The 21,906-nt window shown below is 45.0% G+C and overlaps 3 protein-coding genes across 8 annotated transcripts in view; all 3 read left to right on the forward strand.

Moving 5' to 3' along the window:
- tnikb (TRAF2 and NCK interacting kinase b) overlaps nucleotides 1-7,255 on the forward strand; it is a 41,094-nt gene extending 33,839 nt beyond the window's left edge. For 3 of the 5 annotated variants that reach the window (XM_027275448.1, XM_027275451.1, XM_027275449.1), the window contains 5 exons: nucleotides 65-214; nucleotides 904-1,063; nucleotides 3,005-3,144; nucleotides 3,526-3,605; nucleotides 6,649-7,255. In XM_027275448.1, coding sequence (XP_027131249.1) covers nucleotides 65-214; nucleotides 904-1,063; nucleotides 3,005-3,144; nucleotides 3,526-3,605; nucleotides 6,649-6,709 — 591 coding nt within the window. In that variant the 3' untranslated portion in view covers nucleotides 6,710-7,255. Of the gene's footprint in view, nucleotides 1-64; nucleotides 215-903; nucleotides 1,064-3,004; nucleotides 3,145-3,525 lie in introns of all 5 variants that reach the window. The other 2 variants (XM_027275447.1, XM_027275450.1) reach the window with 2 other exon arrangements.
- A 2,250-nt stretch (nucleotides 7,256-9,505) lies between these two features.
- On the forward strand, nucleotides 9,506-14,118 carry eif5a (eukaryotic translation initiation factor 5A). 2 transcript variants are annotated; one of them, XM_010749413.3, is made up of 5 exons: nucleotides 9,506-9,590; nucleotides 11,701-11,888; nucleotides 12,350-12,454; nucleotides 12,627-12,758; nucleotides 12,889-14,118. In XM_010749413.3, the coding sequence occupies exons 2-5, from the start codon at nucleotides 11,721-11,723 to the stop codon at nucleotides 12,952-12,954; spliced, it is 471 nt and encodes a 156-aa protein (XP_010747715.1). In that variant the 5' UTR covers nucleotides 9,506-9,590; nucleotides 11,701-11,720; the 3' UTR covers nucleotides 12,955-14,118. The 2 variants fall into 2 exon arrangements, with proteins under 2 accessions (XP_010747715.1, XP_010747714.1); XM_010749412.3 differs by having other exon boundaries at nucleotides 9,557-9,682.
- Nucleotides 14,119-15,453: 1,335 nt separating this feature from the next.
- Nucleotides 15,454-17,699, forward strand: rpl22l1 (ribosomal protein L22-like 1). Its single transcript, XM_027275473.1, has 4 exons — nucleotides 15,454-15,608; nucleotides 16,970-17,083; nucleotides 17,295-17,416; nucleotides 17,499-17,699. Exons 1-4 carry the CDS (start codon nucleotides 15,600-15,602, stop codon nucleotides 17,641-17,643), a joined length of 390 nt encoding a protein of 129 aa, XP_027131274.1. The 5' UTR covers nucleotides 15,454-15,599; the 3' UTR covers nucleotides 17,644-17,699.
- Nucleotides 17,700-21,906: the final 4,207 nt, after the last annotated feature.

Consider the following 21,906-nt stretch of genomic DNA (forward strand, 5'->3'; position numbering starts at 1 on the left):
TGGTTTTGATTTTTCCTTGATTATTGAAGCTCGGATGTTTAATTATACCCTCTCTGTCCGTCAGTCGTTCACTGACCTGCAGCACCGCCCCCAGCTGGTGGATCTGACCGTGGAGGAGGGACAGAGGTTGAAGGTCATCTACGGCTCCAGCGTGGGCTTCCATGTCATCGACGTGGACTCTGGAAACCCTTACGACATCTACATCCCCTCACACGTTAGTCTGTGTGTGTGTGTGTGTGCGTGTGTGTGTGTGTGTGTTAAACATCATCAGAACATTTTGTTTTTCATGTTTAATTTTCAAATCTTACTGTGTGTTTTAGTGAATGATTGTGAACGAGCTGACTGACTTGATGAGTGAGTGAAAAAGTGCGTTAGCTAACGACTGATTAATTAGTAGGTGAGTGGGTGAATCGATGAATAAATCGATACATTTATTCATGAATTCACTAATTTATTCATCCAGGTAAAGGCTGGGTTAATCAGTACATGAGTTGATGAGAGTAAATTAATAAACGAGTCGGTGAGTTAATGAATGAAGGAGGATGTTTGAGTTAGTGAATGAATGAACAGTGTCCTCCTCTAACCCTGGTCTGGTTACAGTAAGAGATGGGGGGGGGTGGGGAGTGGGGAGGAGACGGTAACCATAGCAACCGCCTCATATTGCTTTTGGCAGTCATGAATCACACTGTGCTCATGTCTGTTTCCATGGCGATTGCGTGGCTGAGGAGCGGGAGACTGTTGCAGCAGTTTCTTCTCTCTCAAGGTGGGGAAGGGGGGGTTGGAGCAGGCAGGTGGGGGTCCAGACCCCCCCTCTAGGCCCCACCCACGGCAGCTCCTAACCCCCCCCGACCACCCCGACCTCACCCACTCCAACAACCCTCCTCCCGTGTGTCGCCCCGGCAGATTCAGGGTCAGGTGACCCCGCACGCCATCGTGGTTCTGCCCAAGACGGACGGCATGGAGATGCTGCTGTGCTACGAGGACGAGGGCGTCTACGTCAACACCTACGGACGCATCACCAAAGACGTGGTGCTGCAGTGGGGCGAGATGCCCACCTCCGTCGGTACGTCAACCAAATCAGCTCGCTTCTCCCTGACCCCTGACCTCTGACCTCTATAAGCGGTCTCAGCAGATCATCTTTCACCCTCACTACTATCTACCACACCTCCTCCTCCTCCGTTCAAAGCAGCACTCCTCTCTCTCCTCCTTGCCTTCTGCTTTCACTTACACCTTTAAGACAAGAAACCAGGACTGTAGTCTCACCTGTCTCATGAGCTGCTTAAAGTGATACAGCGGGTTTTTGGGAGGTTGAACAACAAGGTTCAACTTTATGAATGAAAGTGATGAAAACATACGTACAGGGCCAAAATCATCCAGAATAACACGTTTAACGATCTCACCTGCCTGAGACTTTAATGATCTTTAATGAGTGGTGCACGACAGAAATCTTAAGACCAGCTTTAACGCTGTCAAACCAAAGCGGATTGGACTAAATTGAACGGCGGGTTTTGGTGTCAGTGTTCTCATCACTTTACAGGTGAGTTGACCAACCCCAGAAACTTGAATGTATCTCTTTAACGTGACGTGTCGAACATCCATCTCCTGCATGAGTTGACAACACGTGCCACAGAGCATTACCTCCACCCTCTGCTCCACCATGTAGACACGCACACTTAACCTTTACTATACAACATATTGTAATGTGCATTGGGGGAAATGCTCGCGTGTTGTCTGTCTGCTGTGTCGGTGAGTTCTGTCCTCTTTACGTCACGTATGACTGTGAAATATTTTCAGGAAGGAACCTCTCATCCATTCTGACTTTCATCCTTGATTGCACGAGCTCTAAAATAACTCGATTTGTGAGACTCAGCAGACTAAAGGTGAGATCAAAGATCGTAGCCGAGTGCGGCACATCTGAATGAATCTATTATTCATCAGTTCGCTCAGTCAAAGAGGAAACTCGAGCACATCAAGGATGGATCTTGGATCTTATGATCCGAGTCGATCAAAGCCTCTCCGTGTGTTTTTTTCCATTCGGCCTTCACTCTCTGATTCTCAGATGTCAGCGTGCGATATCCTGATTGATTAAACATGTATGTTCGACTGACGGCGTCTGTGTCCTGAAGCGCTGGTGGTTACTGTATGTGGACATCATGTCTTGTACGTATGTGTATGTGTGTGTGTGTGTGTGTGTATTTTTACTGTCAGGCCAAAGTTTCTCACAGCCAAGCCCGCCCCTCCCCTCCCCCTCCCCACCCGTCAAACCTGCATCGTCGACACAAATTATTCCGGACACGCGCTTTGATGATGAGCTGCTGGTCGATCGCCCTTCCTCAGCAAAAAAAAACAAAAAAAAAACTCAATTGCAAGGAGGGGAAAGAAAAAGACTGGACGCCGTTATCAGCTGGACGCTCTCTGCTCAGTGTTTTCCACCGGTTTGGTATCGCACAGCGTCGCCGTGGCCTCCACCACCAGGTTTCATTGTGCTAAACTAATTGGCTCAGTGTTTGTGGTCACAGTGTTCCCTTACTCCTTAAAGTATGTATTTATTTAGTACGTTTTTGATTTGATTTGCTGCTGCTGATGCTTCAGATTAAAACACCAGCTGTACTTGTCACTGAGCTGTTGCATGCGTGCAGATTTCAGCATCAGTCAATGATGCACAAATAATTCATTTAAGTCAAACAGTGACATCAAACCGATCGACATCAGTGGAAAGCCCGTCTCGCTGTCCTGCACTATCTGTTGCTTTGACAGCGTCTTTCCCAACGCCGAGCTTCTTCTCACGTGAAGAGCTCCGAGGTCACGATCGTTCGAATCCGTCAGAAACTGCTGCAATAATCTCCTCCCGGAGGCGAGGCGGAGGAGGAGGCCTCCATGTGTGACTGGCTTGGGTGTGAGACCGGTGCTGAGTCTTCTCCTGTCCAATCCCCTCTGCGTGTATGTTTGTTTGTGTTTACATGTGTGTGTGTGTGTGTGTGTATACCCTCTCCTTTCCCTGCAGCCTACATCCACTCCAACCAGATCATGGGCTGGGGAGAGAAGGCCATTGAGATCCGCTCTGTGGAAACGGGACACCTCGATGGAGTTTTCATGCACAAGCGAGCTCAGCGACTGAAGTTCCTGTCAGAGAGGAACGACAAGGTGAGTGTGTGTGTGTGTGAACACCTGGAACATCTGGACGACACTAATACACACACACACACACAGACACACACACACAAGGGGCTTATTGACATGCAAACGTGGAGACCCGATGGGGTCAGGTTAGCAACGACCTGAGCTACTCCCACCTTCGTTGGCAGAGTACAGATGCAGGTTTGCAGAGAGCAAACCGACACGTTACTGATGAAATTCACATTAATTAATGGCACTGACTAACTGTTGAAAGCAGTGATTAGTGCCAGCTTAAAAGGAGAACACACAGCTCTCAGCGAATAAGAGAGGCGGCCCTTGGAAGTCGGTGAATCTGTGTTTTTTTCTGTGGCGCCTCACCTGTCGCCTCCACCCGTCTTGTTCCTGCAGGTCTTCTTCGCCTCGGTGCGCTCCGGAGGCAGCAGTCAAGTCTTCTTCATGACCCTCAACAGAAGCTCCATGATGAACTGGTAACACCTCCCCTTCGACCTACAACCCTCCTCCTCCTCTTCTTCTTCTTCTTCCTCTTCTTCACTCTGAACATCGGCCGACATCAGGAGAGAGGGACGGAGGGACGATAGGAGGACTGTGTGTTCGTGTGTGTGTGTGTGTGTGTGTATACGATATGTGTGTGTTTGTGCTGAACGGACGATTGAGCAACTGGAGGACGAGTTAAACCACAAGAGTGTGTCCCCGCGTATAGATGACCTCCAACTATAGGGGACGCTACAGGCCCATTGATGGTGTCGCTCCCTGCTGGGTGACTCCACACACTGACAGTGGACGCTGCCTTTGCCTAACCTGTGGACTGTTCGATTGGGCTGATGGTTCTTGAGAGTTTCGATCCGGACTTTAAAGGACGCTGACATCATGCCGAGTAGCCTTTGACGTCCCCATTTGACTGAATGGGGAGCTGTAGAGAAGTTCTCTGTGTAGCACATTAATGATTTCTTACAGGGTGTTCACACTGCGAGTATGATTGTTTTCGGTGACGCAGGTGAATCAGACATCTCTTCCTGCGCGGTGTTGTAGTGAGTAAACGTTGCTGTCTGTTTAGGTAGCGTCAGTAGAAGAAGAACTGAAGTCCCTCAGTGGGAGAGACACTTGGGACAGCTCAGTACATCCACACTAAGCCGGCTAAGCTTTTTCTATTGTGCCAACACTAAACTCTAACCAAATGTTTTAATGCGAACAAGCGAGAATGAGCTTTTGGAAAACGGCGTCAGCCAGCCCAGAAACCGTCACAGACGTTCAGACGTTGGCCCTGACGCTCATCATCGAGTAAAGTCCTCTTTGCAATGTGTGATGTCAGATTGTCTTAAACAAAAGTTGACAATCGAGAGACAGATGTGACAAAATCTTTGGACGTCCATCCAGTCGTTGATCTGAGATCCCATCGTTTGAAGACCAAAAACTGCCAACCAGTCAGATTTATGAATCCACAATGTGACTGCTGCAGCCAAGACTTTATTAGAAATCTCGCACAGGACATGCAGTGAACTTGTAATATTGTTTTTTATGCATTGCGTAGGCGCCTTAAAGTGCGACTCTGAGCTTTACAGAAACACCATAATGCGGACGTTAAATTAGCCGGCTAAGTGTGGACAATCAGCCTTTAACCACCCTGAGCCAATTGTTAAATCAAAACTCTCTAACGGTCATCTGATGTTAAATCACTTCTGACTGGTCGACTCAGTCTCGGTGGATGTTTTTTTTCCAGACGAACATCTCGTAGCAAATCAAACTTCTTTGAGAATCAGAATCCGTCGACGTTGTAAAGATCAGCCGTGCACGCTGTTCCCCCTGATCATTACTCTCTATGACGGTGTTGCTCACAGTGTGAACACTCATTTCGAGTGCTGCTGCTTCGCCTTCTATGTCTATTCCCCATTAGGAGAGAAAAATACGACAAACAAGCAGTTAGTGTCACGGGGGAAGGAGATTTTACACTTGTCATTGCTGCACAGTTGGTTTCAGCTACTGTGGCTTCGTTGTCCTGGTATATTTCTGGTAGGGGGAAGGAAGGTTGTAGATATTGTATTATTGCTGCAACAGCAACACAATAACAAAAATCTTCACGTCATTTCTCACAAGAAGAGCTTGGCGTAGAGTAGTTGCCAACTTCTGAGAGTTTCTACTTTTGCCGCCCTTCGTTCTCTCCACCTTTTTTCTGTCGCTGCTGTTCTGTGTACACCGCACCTGTGTAAATACTCACATTGATGTTAAGGACAGACTTTGCAAAGCAGGTGATTACTCTGAAGAATATAAAAAAAAAATAGCAGTCTTGCTTCTTTTGTTTTATTTTTTTTTCTGTATATCTGTCCGCTCTGTAGTTTCTCTCTCTCTTTTTTAAAATCTGACCAGCGAGCCGAGCGAAGACTTACACGAAGGTTTGGTTTTGGGTTTAACACTCCGAGTTTACTCTTTTTTCTCTCCGTGGTCCATCACTGTTTCTTTAGTTGTGCATTTTGCATGGTGGCATACATGTTTTACCTGTCGTCACTTGTTCTGAATCGTAAGTTTAAGGCAATACACTGACTGACTGCTCTGACTGTAGAGGATGGACAGTGAGGCTCGCCCCTGAAGCATTATTCTCAACACTGAGCTGTACAGTGAAAGTTTTAACTTAGCTTAGAATCTGGGCTTTTATCTCATGAGTAACAGTCAGATAAGTCAAGATTGTAAACTGGATAATTACACATTTTACCATTAGTTTATATTTTAGGCATTTTGTTGATGCTCACACCCAGAGCAGCTTCTAAAGAGCGAGCAGGACGGGGCTCAGCATCACTTTTGATGACATTTTCTATTTTCTGCCAGGCGATGATCTCTATAAACGCCGACGTTTGTGGGATCGTGATCAGACTCCGAGGGAGGAACGCGGTTCATCTTTTACTTGATATTTCTTTTATGGTTCATTGATCTTAAAGGATGCGATAGGTGTAAGCAATGCCGCTTTGAGGCCAGCTGAAGCCTTTTACATGTGCAGGATGTTAGCATTAATCAACACCCTGTGAATAAAGGTCAGGAGGCAGGGTCAGTTGGAGAAACCATAGATAAAAAAAGATATATATACTGTAAGAATTTTCGTTATGATGATATCTTACTGATCATTTTAGGGAAAGACAAAAAAATGATGTTCACTTATTAAAGCTTAGTTGTCTTTCTACAGAATAGAGAACATAGCTATACGAATTTCTAAAAAAAAAAAAATACAATGTTTTTATCGTGGTATTATTTGTATTTGTATTTCAATTTTTGTACGTATCAAGACTGTGAACGTATGTACGGCTGTCAGCCTGTGAGTGTGTGTGTGTGTGTGTGTGTGTGTGTGTGTGTGTGTCTGAGTGTGTAGGTGGGTGAGCAGGTGTGTGCACAGGTGTGTGACATGCATGTGAGTGTATGTTTTCACCTTGTCTGAATCACTGGAATCAGTCAAAAGACGACCTCAATCTGGTAACGCACATCTGTGATGTTGGAAAATTCTACAATAAATGTCCTCTCCTTGTACAGCAACACTGCCGGCTCCGCTCTCTTTCTTTGGACACGTCCTTGCACCGTGAAGTCTCGTTGATAGGTGTGTTTGACCTTTTTCTCCTCCCATGTTCAATTAAAAAAATAGCTCAAAAACAACTTGTGTTGAAACTGTGAAATGTGTTTTTTTAGTGGCAACAAAAGTCTGTAAAAGTTGTGAAATGCTCAAAGAACACAGCCGGTGGAAGATCTCACAGTGAATGAGGTTAACTGTCGTCAGGTCAGTAACACGATTGGGAGCTTTGTGAAGAAAAGATGGGGAGGGCTTCACAACTCTGTGAAAGACTGTGCTGGCAACAATTTAGGAACAATGTTTCTCAACGGAAAATGACAATCTGTGGATTTCATCGTCTACACAGACGAGGCCGGAAACCAACATTAGACGTTAGATGTTGGTGATCTTCGGGCTCTGCAGACAAAAACACTGCATGGGCTGAGAAACACTCCCAGAAACCATCGACTGTGAACACACCTCATCGCTGCATCCAACTCCACCATGCAAAGAAGAACCCAGACATAAACCAGATCCAGAAAGGTCACTGCCGCCTCCTGTGGACCAAAAACAAAATAAAAGATGTGTCTTTATCATATTGTTCCTAATCCCATTCTTATCTTTTACAGTCCTTTTTAAAATTAAAATTTTCCTGCAATTTACTCAAAGTCTCATTTAGCAATGCAGTTTAATTGCAGTATTTACAACAATAGTGGTTGATGTTATCCAGATAAACCTGCTCCTTTCAATAAGACCCAGACAGACTCAGACTCTGTACGGCTTCATGTCTTTTTCCCGGGTTATTCCGTGTTCTTTTAGTGATTTCACAGCCTATAAAAATCAGTTTGGATCCATAAAATCACAGATTTGTGGTGTAGCATCACTTCTAATGTCATTTAAATTCATTCACTGCAGTGGTGGGAAAAAAACGTGAGTACATTTTTGGGTACTTGTACTTCACTTGAGTATTTTCATTGAGCGTGACAGTGCAATTATTTACTGCACTATATCTAAGTTATAGAACTTTGACTGCACACAAATATGATGGGCAAATAATAATACTGATCATTAGTGATATTGGTATTAGTTTATCACAGAAATGTAATTGGCAATTATTTTGATAACCAATTAATTGTCATTATATAATCTTTATACTCTTACTCTTTTAAATATGTATGTTATTTTTTATGTTTTTTTGTTATGTTTGCACCGACCTGTCTTATGTATGTACAACTGAGAGCAAAGTGAACTGGAGTCAATTTCCTCGTGTGTGTACACACACCTGGCCAATAAAGTGATCCTGATTCTGATTTTTTCTGCTGTGGCATTGATACTTTTATCAAGAAAAACAAGTTGAATAGTTCTCCCACTAGAATACCTCTTATATTTGTACGGCAACTCAACTTAGCTGTATTTGTTTATATGGCACCCTTCATGCAGAGATGCAGCTTCACAGAGCGGAATAAAGACAGAAATAAACACCGAACAGTTCTTTAGGCAATACAACAGCTGCATAAAAACTAAAAATTGAAACAAATAAAAAGTAAATTAAAACCTATAAGGTCAAAAGCACAACTTAAGAACAGTTGCATAAAATGAAAACCGAAATAACAAACAATAAAATAAATAAAATGTTCATGTTTAAAGTAAATAGGCACAGGGGGAGCCTTGTTTATAACATGTTAAATGGTTTGGCCTCCTCCACTACGTGACTTTGTGTGTACTCGTCAGTCAGCTCTGTTAGATCCTGCAGAATATCCTCTGGACCAGATTGTATAACATTTTGTCGCTCTGCATTTGGGCGATCAGCCTTCTCTGTGAAAGCCACAGTTTAGGTGAACGCCCTACCTGACGATATAAAGAGCTGCAGCTCCATCAGCACATTTAAAACCACATGAAACAGTCTGCTGAAGGATTACTCAGCTGTGGAGCCACTGACACTGTGGGTGTATGTGTGTGTAACTTTGTGTTGTGTATTATGTGTCCTGTGTGTTGTTGTTTTTTTTTGCTTTGTGCTGTTTGTTATTGTGCTGTAATAAGTTTTAACTATGGCTGCAGATGAAAAGTAGCTGTGAGATAACTCTGGTACAGTGCATCAAATATAACCGTTTATGTTTAATACTGTACATGGTCCCATTATATATATATATAATATATATATATATATAATAATATATATATTAAAATCGCCTTCTCACCCCGGCGGGGTGGTTCCGTGTCATCCTCAAGCTCGGGTCCTCACCAGAGGCCTGGGAGTTTGAGGGTTCTGCACAGTATCTTCGATGTTCCTAGGACCACCTTCTTGGACTGAGGCTCAGATGTTGTTCCTGGGATTTGCTGGAGCCACTCTCCCAGTTGGGGGTTACTGTGCCCCCAAGTGCCCTCACTACCACGGGGAAACACGCACACCCTTGACCTTCCAATAGATATATATATAGATAAATCTATATAACATACATACATAAACATACACACACACACATATACATACAGTGGTTCCTCGCTATATCGCGGTTCACTTTTCGCGGACTTGTTGTTCCACAGATTTTTTTAGTGTAATTTTGCTTTTTTTTTTACAGTGTACAGTATGAACGCGCATTGTGTTCTGCGTCCTGATTAATTAAGGGAGTACTGTACAAAATGCGTGTAAAAAGCTGTATAAAACTGTGTGTTTATGGGTTTTTACGGCCTTAAAACATGTATAATAATTGTAAAACTTACTTCGCGGATTTCGTTTACTGCGGGTTATTTTTGTTCTATGAGAAGAACTGAAGGGGTTGCCAGGTTCGAGGCGGTCCAACCTGGCAACCCTTTCTGGCGGGGTCCACCGGAAACATAACCGCCCCCCCCCCGCCCCCCTCCTTCCTCTACGGATGCTGCAGTAAAGTTGGCTGCGCGTGCGCACTCTCGGTCCTCTTTTTCTTGGAAGGTAAGTGCGGGGTGGCGCGTGTTTCTGCCTTGCGGGGACTAAACGCAGCGTTTAACGGGCTTTTTACAGCGAGCTGTCGGACGGACTCAGAGGTACTAACGCAGTCCCGCGTGTTCCGCGTGGAGGTTGTCGGTTGTCGGTTGAATTCCTCGGTGGATGTCCGGCTCGGGTGGGGGGGCTCGCTCCGCGGTGCCAGGCTGGATCAAAGAGAGGGACATGCGGCCTGCGGGGCGGCGCGCTCCCGCTGGAAGTCGCTTGGTCATTCTCTCTTGCGATATAAACAATCCGAACGGAATCCGACCGGAACCAGCCGCGGTTCTGCCTCGCCTGTCTCGCCTTTGAACGCCGGGCTCGTGTAAACATGACGCGGCGGTCCGTGTGGCCCGCGGGCCTCCGTTTGGACCGAGCGTGACTAGCCCGTTATTAGCCCGAGCTAACAAAGTGGAGGCAGGGTGGAGGAGGTGGAGGGGCGAGCGGCGGCGAACATTTCTGACCCGAAACGGCCGAACTCGTTAGAAAAACACACGGTGACGTCGCTAACTAACCGAATACACGGTGAACTAACCGAATAATCACGGTTAACGTCAAATAACAGCGGCGTGTGTTAGCCGCCGTGACCGTTATCCGAGAGCTCCAGGCCGGCTAACGTGTTCCAGCTAACGGCTCACTGCCAGCTCGCTACAACTCATTTACATCCCGCGTTAGACTAATCGATTAATTACCAGCCGATTAATCGACGCTGGTTTTAATAAGTTAAGAAGTTCAAAGTTGGTTAGTTAGCTTTGTTTGCTACCAAAATAAATACCGAGTGTTAGCATCGGAGGTAGCTCCCTCGTGTTGAGCCGGGCTCCTCGTGTTTCTGTAGCTTTTTAAAAAGGGTGTTTATTCATTTTAAAAGTTTAATTAAGTTAATTTAATCAGCGGGAGACGGTTATGAGGTCGACACGTTTCAATGATATCGATTAGAGGAGTCGGACTCGGGGCTCGAACCCGCCGCGTTAGTTTGGAGGGTAAGGGAGGGGGGGGCTTTAAAAAGAAAAGGCTGTAGTAGTCCCGTTTGGAGCCACTGTGTGATTACACCTGGTTATCTCATTTAACTGGTGTTTATCTCATTTAGCAGTGGTCCTGTTTGGAGCCACTGTGTGATTTACACACAAGTTTATCTCATTTAACTGGTGTAATCACACAACGGCACCACTGCAGCCTTTTGGTCCCGTTTGGAGCAGCTGTGTGATTACACACCAGTTTATCTAATTTTAACTGGCGTTATCGCCGTGATGTCGTGGTGCATTACCATCAAAACAGAGCTGTATAATTAATATAAAACAGAAATTTAACCACTTAAAGTTAAAAATTATTTATTTGATGCATAAAATAACAAATTTGCGGTGAAGCATTCACTTGCCGCGGTGGGGAAAGCGTGAGTACATTTTTGGGGTACTTGAGTATTCATTTAATCTGTTTTATAGCTTTTTTTAACAAGTTACAGAACTTAGATTGCGCACAAATCAAAACAGCTCTCATTATTAAAATAAAACAAATGTAACCACTTAAAATGAAATTAGTTTTGATATGTAAAATTTGTGGTGAAGTATCACACAGTATTTTCATTTTTACAGCTTTTATTACAAGTTGCATAACAAATATGACGTGGTGCATTACCATCAGAACAGCTCTAATTATTAATACAAACAGAAATGTAACCACAGTTCAGGTTTTGTGGACAGAGCTCAGTAGTTTGTGTTTAGGGCAAACCTCCCTGATTTTAAATGAGACTCGGCTGCCCATCAAAAACTACTAATTAAGGAAATGTGTAATAACTTCATCTAACTCGTCACCACTGATGTGCTTTAAAAAAAACAAAAACAAACATCTTGTGTCGCTGTCGGCTCCGCGTGCATCCGTTTCTGCCGTTGGTGTAAATCTTTAGAGTTCTGAATCAGGATGCTGTTTTAGCACCGGTGTAGTTAATCAGACGGCAGCAGACGTTTGTGTTTAATTGAATAGTTTCGGCCTCAGCTCCAGATCCGTTACCTGTTGTGTTTGAGTGCAGCTAATTAAATGTATTGAGTGTTTGACGGTGAGTTAACGACCTGTGCATGTCTTGCAGTGCCCCTGACCCTTCGCACCATGGCAGATCCCGAACTTGACTTCACGACTGGCGATTCTGGCGCCTCCGCCACCTACCCCATGCAGTGCTCCGCTCTGCGTAAGAACGGCTACGTGGTGCTGAAGGGACATCCCTGCAAAATTGTGGAGATGTCCACCTCCAAGACCGGAAAGCACGGACATGCTAAGGTAAAGTTACCCTCGAGGTGTAGTCACGGAGGAGCTGCACGGTGACGGTGCAGCGTTTAGAAAGAGGAGAGAGAGAAAGACGAGCTAAGATGTGCTGCAGAGGCTCAGCACGGGTTTGAGGAGCTCACGTTTCCACGCCGACCCGTGCTGCTTTAGTTCTGCAGTCTTATCTATCTTCAAACACCAGGCGGCTTCCACATGGACTTTGCCCTCCCGCGTGACTTTTAAAGTACAATTTCCAGCTGCACCTGAATCAAAGAAAAACATCTTGATCTGCACAGGGACTACGGGTCTCTGTGTTTAGTTCCTCTTCATCAGATGATTTCTGACTCAAAGCCTTCAGCTCGAGCTGCTTCTAGTTTGAGCCGTCATGTTCTACTCTCCTGAACCTCGTCTTTTACCTGCACACGTTCACTGACTTTGTTTAAACGTCTAACATCAGTGTGGTTTCCCCTCTGTAGGTCAACCTGGTTGGTATCGACATCTTCACCAACAAGAAGCATGAAGATATGTGCCCCTCCACCCACAACATGGATGTCCCCTCCATCAAGAGGATAGACTACCAGGTACGTGGGGTCAAACATCTGCGTCACGTCAAAGAAAGCTTAACTCGATTAGAGAGGCCGAGGTCGGGGCTGCATAATTAACTAAGAGTTGGAAGCTTTTAACTTCCAACTGAGTGGCGTCGCACAACACGCAAAGTTTAATTGATTAAAATCGCTGTTGTCTCCTCCTCAGCTGCTCAACATCAACGAGAACTACATGACCTTGATGAGCGACAACGGTGACATCAGGGAGGACCTGCGCGTCCCCGACAGCGATGTCGGCAGAGAAATCGAGGCGAAGTTCGAAGCGGGTGATGAATTCATGGTAAGTGACTTCAGACGCCTGGAAACTGAAAGATGTCGACGACAACACGGCGCATTGTTGACATCGCCGTCTTAAGATGAAGCTCATCTCTCGTTGCGTTAGTCTCACATGGTGTGTGTGTTCTCCGCAGGTCACTGTGATTTCTGCCATGGGGGAGGAATGTGCTGTCGCTACCAAGGTCCTGGGCACCAAATAGAGGGAGACTGACTTTGCCGCCCAGGCAACAAAGCACCACCCACAACCAGTCTCTTGCATTCTCATTGGTTCTGTCACCAAAGCGTCGGCCTTCACAGACAACCTCAATCATTCTGTTGTGATTTCTCTCATCATTGATCTTTTTTTTTCTTAGTTTTGTTTTTTTCCCTCCCCTCCTCCCCCCTTCTCATTTCTCTTTTCCATCGCCGTCGGGGAAAGTTCGTCGCGGCGTTTTAATCGCTGCGTCGCTCTCTGCCCCGATCGCTGAGGTTTTTTTTTTTTTTTCGTTTGGTAACAATCTACTTTATATAAAACGACTTCAAAAATAATGATCAGTTGCTCATTCCTGCTTATTTTTGCCTTCAAAGTGTTGGTTTCGCCACTCACATTCCTGAATGTTGAAATAACACCGGGATTCAGCTTTTGTATGATTATTTTTTATATTCTTGAATATAGCAGGTCTAAAGCCTTTTAGAGGGAAGGGAAGGGGGGCACTTATTTGAGTTGTTAACGCCGCGGGAGGGAGGGTTGCCCCCTGTAGATATTAACTTGTGGTTTAGGTCGTCCCTCTAGCAGCCATACCGCTTTCCAGCATGGCCTTTGCTCTGGTTCCTGCGTGGATTGGGCGCGACAAGGTCCATCTTTCTTTCTCCTATTGGCTGGGAATGGTGGTGGCTAGCACTTAGGAGCATTTGAAGTCCACCCCAGCATGTCAAAGCTCTAAAAACCAAGAAAAGAGAATAACTTTTTTTTTTTTTTTTTTTTCTTCCCGCCCCCCCAGAAGAACAGAAACAAACTTCAGTAATTTCCCCTCGTGATGCCAGTCTCTTGTCTATATAGAAGTTTGAGAGGCGTGAGCGTCCCGTGCACTCACGCCTCTCGTCCACCGGGGCGGTCGAGGGCTCGCCCCCCGCCGCCCCGGTCACCCCCACCCCCCAATACAAAAGGAGTGTTCTATCTTGTTTTGAGAGGCATGAGTGTGTGTCGAGGTGTGGGCCTCCCAAAAAATGTGTGAGGCGGTTTGCAGTGAGGCGTGTTTCTTTTGAGGGACTCGATCGGGTTGGGGAGGGTGGTAAGAGTTGCAAACTTTTTGTTCACTTGAGGCCTTTGTCACCTGACTGGAGATGGCAAAAATAAAACGAAACAAATGGACAAAAACTGCAAACGATGTCTGCTTTTCTGTCTCATGCCCACTTCTTACTGTGTTCGTCAGTGAAATCATAACGAGTGATTCCAAGTCAAACGGTTTAAGGTTTTCAGGACGTGTTGGTGAAAGTTCAGGTTCAAACAAGTGCAAAAAAAACAACACTCCAAACTGAAGTTGACGTGGTTCTGACTGAACTATCAGATGTAGCTGCTCACATCCACACATGAAACATCTAACAGGTCCTTCTACTGAAGCTGAACACTTTATTAAACCTTCAGATCATTGTAGCTGCCTCAGGTCAGTGTTGAAGCCCTGATGGTAGGAAGGAAAGAAAGGATGCTGCAGAGTGAACACTTGGAAACATTCAGTGTCTCCTGTGGAAACTTTCCTGTTTATCTGCATTTGGAGTCATGGCAGCAGACACACCCGATGATGAAGATGATGACGGCCAATCACGGTGCTGCCTGAGCCACGTGTGGCTCCACAGTGGAAAGAAGGATGCATGTTGACTCATCAGGTTGGATTTTATTTGCTGTGTGTGTGTGTGTGTGTGTGTGTGTGAGGCCCAGGGTGGAGCTCTGTGTGTGTGTGTGTGTGTGAGGCCCAGGGTGGAGCTGTGTGTGTGTGTGTGTGAATGATTGACCAGGCTCAGCAGGTTTATTATCAGGGTGTGTTTTCAACCTTTGCTCTGACATGAACAAGACAAAGATTCAACATGTGAAGCTCTCAGACCTGCAGCTTGAAGTCATGAACACACACACACACTAACACACACTCACTCTCTCTCTCACACACACACACTCTCACTCTCACACACACTAATACACACACACTCTCACACATACTAACACACACTCTCTCTCACACACTAACACACACACACACACTCTCTCACTCACTCACACACACACACACACTCTCTCACTCACTCTCACACACACACACACTCTCTCACTCACTCTCACACACACACACACACACACTCTCTCACTCTCACACACACACACTCACACACTCTCACCCACTAACACACTCTCTCTCTCTCTCACATACACTCTCTCACACACACACACACACACAATCTCTCTCTCTCTCTCACACACACTAACACACTCTCACCCACACTAACACACACACACTCTCTCTCTCTCTCACATACACTCTCTCACACACACACACACACACAATCTCTCTCTCTCTCTCACACACACTAACACACTCTCACCCACACTAACACACACACACTCTCTCTCTCTCTCACATACACTCTCTCACACACACACACACACACAATCTCTCTCTCTCTCTCACACACACACACACACACTAACACACACACACACTCTCTGTCCACTCTCAGTTTTTTTTTCTGCTGTTTCCGGTCTGGAAATGTTTATTTCTGCCATCACCATATTTGGTAAGGGCGTTCCACGCGGCACGCACTACGTCACCAGCCGCGTCACGTCCGGTTCTCTCTCTTTCCCGTCCGCTCTCTCGACATGGCGCCGGTAAGTCCCGCCAGCTCCTCCGGTTCACCGACTTTTCTACCGTTAACTCGTGCGAATGTTGAATTTAATCCACGCGGGAACCGTGAAACCGGATTACACGTGCCCGCGAGGCAGCTCCGCGTGGAACAGCTGTTTATATGAGCAGAGAGCGCGTGGTGGTTAACACGTGCTCCGTTCATTTCTCCATTTTATTAAATATTAACGTTAATTAATCAGCCAGCGTTAAACTGAGACCCAGAAAATAAATGTAACAAATATAAAAAAATCTATAAAATAAACTGAGTTTAAAAATATATATAAGGTAAATAAAAGTCAAATTATTTGTTCATATAAAATAAAGTTAATAGAGAATAATATCAAAGTTAATGTTTGTCATTTCTACGGAAGCCCTAAAAGATCATACATGCATGCATACATTTTATTCCACCTGTGATAACGAGATAATTAATTAAAGATCTCGTCTAGTGTTTTAATCATTGCAGGAAACATCAGTTAGTGTCAGAGCAGCAGGAGACTCCTTCAGTGTGTTTTGTATTTGTTCTTTTGTCTCCAAACATTTCAAACAGTCACTGAGTTTGAAATCCAGAGTCAGTTTAGATTTTCAGGGTATTGATGGCGACATCAGGCGTCTCCGATAAAGCTGAAGCCGTGCTGATGTTTACATTATCTACAGCAAGGCATGAAGCTTTCAGCCTGTCAGGCCTGACTGAAGAGAGATGCTTCAATGATTTAATACACAAGACTATCGTTTTGTTTTCTCCAGATCTCAAATTAATTATCTCGTTATCACGGGAAAACGGGTGGAATAAAATGTATGCATGTGTGACCCTTTAGGGCTTCCGTACATTTCAACCACACACACACAACATTGTGTAAACAATATAACAAGCAGACTAGGATGTGTGTGTGGCTGCATAATATTTACAGTATAGTGTGTGACTACGTAAAGTACAGCAGCAACAATAAAAGCACAGTGTGTGTGTGTGTGTTCTGTCCTCGTAGATTAATGTAGTAATCAGATTACTGTCTGACCGTCAGTGTCAGCACCTGAAATGAATGAATGTGATTAAAATGATTTAAGCTGCTGTTCATTTATGTTCTTAATGTCTGCTCTGATATCTAACTGTGTTAATGCTTCGAAGAAAAGGTTTCATTTTTAAACTTTCATTTGGTTTTACTAAACTATCGTAGAGATGAAGTCCCTCAGACTGCAGATATCTTAAAGAACACTGACCGTGTTGACGCGTACGCTCTTCACCTGCCTCATACAGAAAGTGTGACGAGATAACTTCTGTTATTATTTGGCACTGATTGAACTGATCACCTGATCGTGTCCTCGTTTTCTTTCCTCTACCTCGCAGATCAAGCAGAAGAGGCCGACTGTTGGCAAGAAGTCCAAGAAGGGCGCTGCATGGAGGTTCACCTTGGACCTGACCCACCCTGTGGAGGACGGCATCCTGGACTCTGCAAACTTTGTAAGTCCTGCTGTACGCTAACAACCCCCCAAAGTGGAGACGAGTCAGAACATTTCTCTAGCAGCTAGAATCATGATTTTAAAACCTTTATATCGTCATGAAAGGGTTAATTTAGTGAGCTAACCCTGCGTCTGGACTAGGGCTGCCTTCCCTAGCTCCTACATTACTAGGGTTCCCTTCCCTAGTGCGTCATTGTGCTTGTGTCCGGCAGGAAACCTTCCTCAAAGAGAGGATAAAGGTCAACGGGAAGACGGGCAATCTGGGTAGCATCGTCCAGGTCGGCCGCATGAAGAACAAGATCAACGTCACGTCTGAGAAGCAGTTCTCCAAAAGGTGAGATGAGAACAAAGCTGGTCACGGCCTGTGTATGAACACGTCTTATACATCCACCCTCACCTCTCATCATCCCCATCAGGTATCTGAAGTACCTCACCAAGAAGTACCTGAAGAAGAACAACCTCCGTGACTGGCTGAGGGTGGTGGCGTCTGACAAGGAGACGTACGAGCTGCGGTACTTCCAGATCAGTCAGGACGACGAGGAGTCCGAGGCGGACGAGTAAACCGCCGGTCTGTGTGCGTCAGCAGCTCGAGCAGGAGAATAAATGTGGAAAAATGACTTCTCTGTCTCGTGTTTTTTGTTGTCGTGTTGTCGAGAAATGAATCAAAATGTAGGACCGGCGTGTTAGAAGTGACGTTGAACTTTTCAGCAACGCAATAATCTGGATGTTTTATCTGACAAACCGTCACCTGCTGCTCTGCTTCATGCTGACGGGTCTTTCTTTTGTCCACCTCATTCACACCAGGGTTGGCTAAATAAGATACGTGCCTCATAGCTCAGTGTACATACAGTGCATGTGGAAAGGTACGTTGAATGCACTCTAGGTGGCGCTGCAGATGCATGTTGAGTTTATAAACCTGCAGCTTAATGTGAAACTTTGAAACATTAACTTCTGTTTAATCGCTGAACACAGACTTCTACGTAAAGAACCTGTCGAACATTTAAATTCAGTACATGAAGTGATAAACAGGTAAAACATGATCACCGTCCACCAGCTGTTACACGTCAGACCCATCGCCAACATTTAACAGTTTGATGGCACAAGACAAGAAGGAGACGTCTAAGTCTCCGTCATATGGTTCTGAGTCCCAGCATCGGGTCAGTTTTTAAGGTTAACAGGATGGGAACCATGAAGGCAAAGAGAAGAGTCGGTTTATTAATTCTGAACTTGGAGGTGTTTTAAGTAATCGTGTTGGTTTTACTGAAGATCAACATGATGAAGCTGAGAGAACTCATCTGTGTTATTCATGGGAGCTGATGAGATGACAAGTGTTCCATCTCCTGAGGTTTCTGACACATTATTTTCTGATTACATCAATTTTCGACTTTGCTTTTATTTATGTAGCGATAAATCCTAACAGACGTTATCTCAGGTCTAGACCGCAGTCTTTATAATATCTACAGAGACCCAACATCAGCAAGGAGAAGAACTTTCGAGAAGAACCTAGAAAGTTAGAGAGGGTTAGAGGGAGAGATACAATAATAACTATGAATTTTAATGGATATAATAATGGTAGTAGTGGACATCGATCCATGAGAACCTGACGAGACGAGGAAGGGGAGCTTGATAGCTGAAAGCTCTGACTCCCAGTCTACTATAGGAACCACAAGGAACCCTGAATGATGGAGCGCAGTGTTCTAGAGGGGTAGTAAGGCTCCACGCGCTCTTTGAGATATGATGGCCAAGAATTTTAAAATCTATTCTTGATTTAACAGGTAGCCAAATGGCAGAAATGTGATCTCTGTCTGTCTTCTCTGCTGATGAGACGCTGTCTCTGCTCCTCCTGTTTGAATTTCTTCAGGCTGCCAACGAAAATCTTTATTCCCTTAAACAGAAAAGGATGTTTTGCTTCGTGTGTGTGTGTGTGTGTGTGTTTCTGGATTCACTCCCATTCGCTCATCTGTTGCGTATAAAGCACGTAGCCTCAGGAATGCGTCCACCTTCAACTGCTCTGCAGTCGATAGCAGCCGGTGGCGTCTCAAATCTTCATGGGAAGAGTCACAGTTAATGGATTTTATAACATACAGACACTCAACAGTTTACAGCTAGATTCCTCAGTTTAAGAAGCACACACACCGAGAGATGAAGAACGATGACAAACTACATGAAAATGACGTTTCAGAGCTTTCACTGCTGTTACTGTTACATTTCTCATCCTGACGTGTTTTTTCAGGTATTTTTTCAGATCACAGCATCTGCACGTTTGGCTCCAGGTCATCAGAACTACAAAAAAAAAACATGATACCTGTATCAATCTGTTCATATATACACAGACATGCAAGAAGTAAATAGACACCTTCATTCACATTCAAATTAAAGGTGTCTATTTACTTCTTGCTTGTTTGTGTATATCAGGGTGGTGCTGGAGGGTGGAGCCTTGGAATCAGCTTCATTGTGACGCGATTCAACGAGAAATACATGTGACTTTTATCATCAGTCACCAAATAAAGAAACATTATTCTTTTTCCCATTCTCAACACATATACGCTGAGAGGTCGCCTCTGCCGTTCAAACTGGCCTATCAGCAGGGCCGGTCCTAGCTATGGGCAATGTGGGCGGCCGCCCAGGGCGCATTCTCCGTGGGGGGCGCACGAACGCCCGAAAAAGACCTCGGTAATTTTCGATACCGCTCATTAAGTTAGCCCCGGGAGCAGGGGTGTTGACAAGGCAGAGGGGGGCGTTGGACAGACCAATGGGGGCGCACGCATTTTCTCGTGCGCCCTAACGGCCACCCGTGCGCCCCTGGATGCGCCGTGCGCCCCTGGTTGCGTGCGCCCCCTATCGGTCTGTCCGACGCCCCCCTCTGCCTTGTCAACACCCCGCTCCCGCGGATTCGAAAATTACCGAGGTTTTTTGCTTTTTCGGGCGTTCGTGCGCCCCCCACGGAGAATGCGCCCTGGGCGGCCGCCCACATTGCCCATAGCTAGGACCGGCCCTGCCTATCAGGTTAGATCTCTGAATGACAAAATAAATATTTCCTTCATTTGTTTGTACCAACAAAGTCAAATTCTGCAAATATATTAACAAAAATACTGTACATCATGTATTATTTCATTTAATTAACTGAGATTTTATTCACACATTCAATCGTCCAATGAAAATAAAGTACCCACCTGCTCATAGATCCCATAAATCATCCTCTTTAAGCACCGCCCACATGGCCTGGACTCAAACAGGTGACTTTGTTCAGCTCTGCGTCTTTTCCATCTAATACTGTGACTGCAAGTTAACTAAAGAAAACCGTGAGACCGGCCAGGGTCCCTACCGAAGATGGTTCAGCAAACCATGAGCAAGTTGATGCTTCATCACGTTTATAACTCAGAGGGGTAGTTTGGGTATTTTGAAGTGGGGCTGTGTGCAGACGGTGGTCAGCGTTCCTCCAGGGTCCGCTGGAAAAATATCTGCATAATTATACGTTACATAAAGAATATTTTAACAGGTTCTGTGCCAGGTTTGCTGAATATCATCTATAGTAAGTACCTGATACAACTCCACCTTAAAATACTCAAACTATCCCTTTAATGAGACATGAATAATGAGGAATGATTCTGGACCCCATTCTGAGGTGAAACGTCACTTAAAACGTCTTTTTATCAGTAGAAATGTGTCTACACGTGTGCACAAAACATCCAGAATTAAATATAAAACATGTCAGTAAATATGAATTCTGCTGCCAAGCACTTTGTCATTTATAGCAGTTAAAACTTAACCAACCATGTTTGAGGTGACGTTACTTCAACTTCTTAAGAACACTCTCTGATTGGTTGGTTGGCTGATAATCAACCAATCAGAGAGTGTTCTCATGAGCTCAAATACAGCACGACTGCCCCGCAGACCGTTGATAAACCATGCACCAGAATCCACTGGTACCCTCGGTCCGATTCTGGGTGCCAGAGCTGACCTGAGCACAGCGACCTGGACCTGATTACCAGACCAAAACCCAACCCAAGCTGAGGAGATCAGTCGAGAGCAGTCGCATGATGAACCGGCTCACGTTTGGTGCTGAAGGTCACAACAGAGTGGACCAACAGTTGGCTCAGGTCGAGCGGGAATGGTCCATTTTGTCCCAACACTGTCCCGTAAAGCAGCGTGTATATGTAAGACAGTATTAGAGTGTCTTGTTTCTCATGTTACCATGTCTGCAGGTAACGCTGTAACCGGACTCTGCGTATCAGATTACCAGCAGATAACGGCAATGCAACACATACATACGGCCACCACCCGCACAGTGTGTACGCTGTTTGATTTGAGAGTCAGAGGACAGAAGATTCATCCAAGAACTTTAATGTCTGCAGCATGTTGGACGGACAGAAGACGACGACGGAGCTCATCGTGAAAACTATGTGACTCTGCAGGACATAACCCTGATGATGTCAGAGTGATGTCATCAGGTTATCTCAGCTCCAGAGGGGGCCACACAAATTTATAACAGATATCTGAGTCAAGTTTGAATTGCATGATGGGAAATGTAGTAGGATCTAGTGTTTGTTTTTCTCCATACTGGAGATGACAGTCTGGATATTTTGGCCTCTGCGAGTCCTCCAACATCTCTGGAGTAACTCAGTTTATCATTTATCCATTCGGTCAGTTCAATCTCTCAGTGAGAAGACGCTGCTGTTCAGAAATAAATAAAACAGATGGTCGTGATTAGTTTTGCAGATTCCAATCCAGTCTGACACATGAGGCTGTTTGTTGTATTAAATATAAAATAGTAAACAAACTAAATAAATGATTTAACTTGAATTTGTATTTGTTTGTTCATTC

The sequence above is a fragment of the Larimichthys crocea genome, unplaced genomic scaffold (assembly GCF_000972845.2).
Source record: "Larimichthys crocea isolate SSNF unplaced genomic scaffold, L_crocea_2.0 scaffold137, whole genome shotgun sequence".
NCBI lineage: Eukaryota > Metazoa > Chordata > Actinopteri > Sciaenidae > Larimichthys > Larimichthys crocea.

Bases quoted from the DNA above. Each gene is read 5' to 3' on its own strand.
- rpl22l1 (XM_027275473.1), top strand. The intron at 17,084-17,294 runs GTAAGTCCTGCT...TGTGTCCGGCAG, and splicing joins TCCTGGACTCTGCAAACTTT to GAAACCTTCCTCAAAGAGAG. The intron at 17,417-17,498 runs GTGAGATGAGAA...CATCCCCATCAG, and splicing joins GAGAAGCAGTTCTCCAAAAG to GTATCTGAAGTACCTCACCA.
- eif5a (XM_010749413.3), top strand. From the start codon at position 11,721: ATGGCAGATCCCGAACTTGACTTCACGACTGGCGATTCTGGCGCCTCC. The intron at 11,889-12,349 runs GTAAAGTTACCC...TCCCCTCTGTAG, and splicing joins GAAAGCACGGACATGCTAAG to GTCAACCTGGTTGGTATCGA. The intron at 12,455-12,626 runs GTACGTGGGGTC...TCTCCTCCTCAG, and splicing joins TCAAGAGGATAGACTACCAG to CTGCTCAACATCAACGAGAA.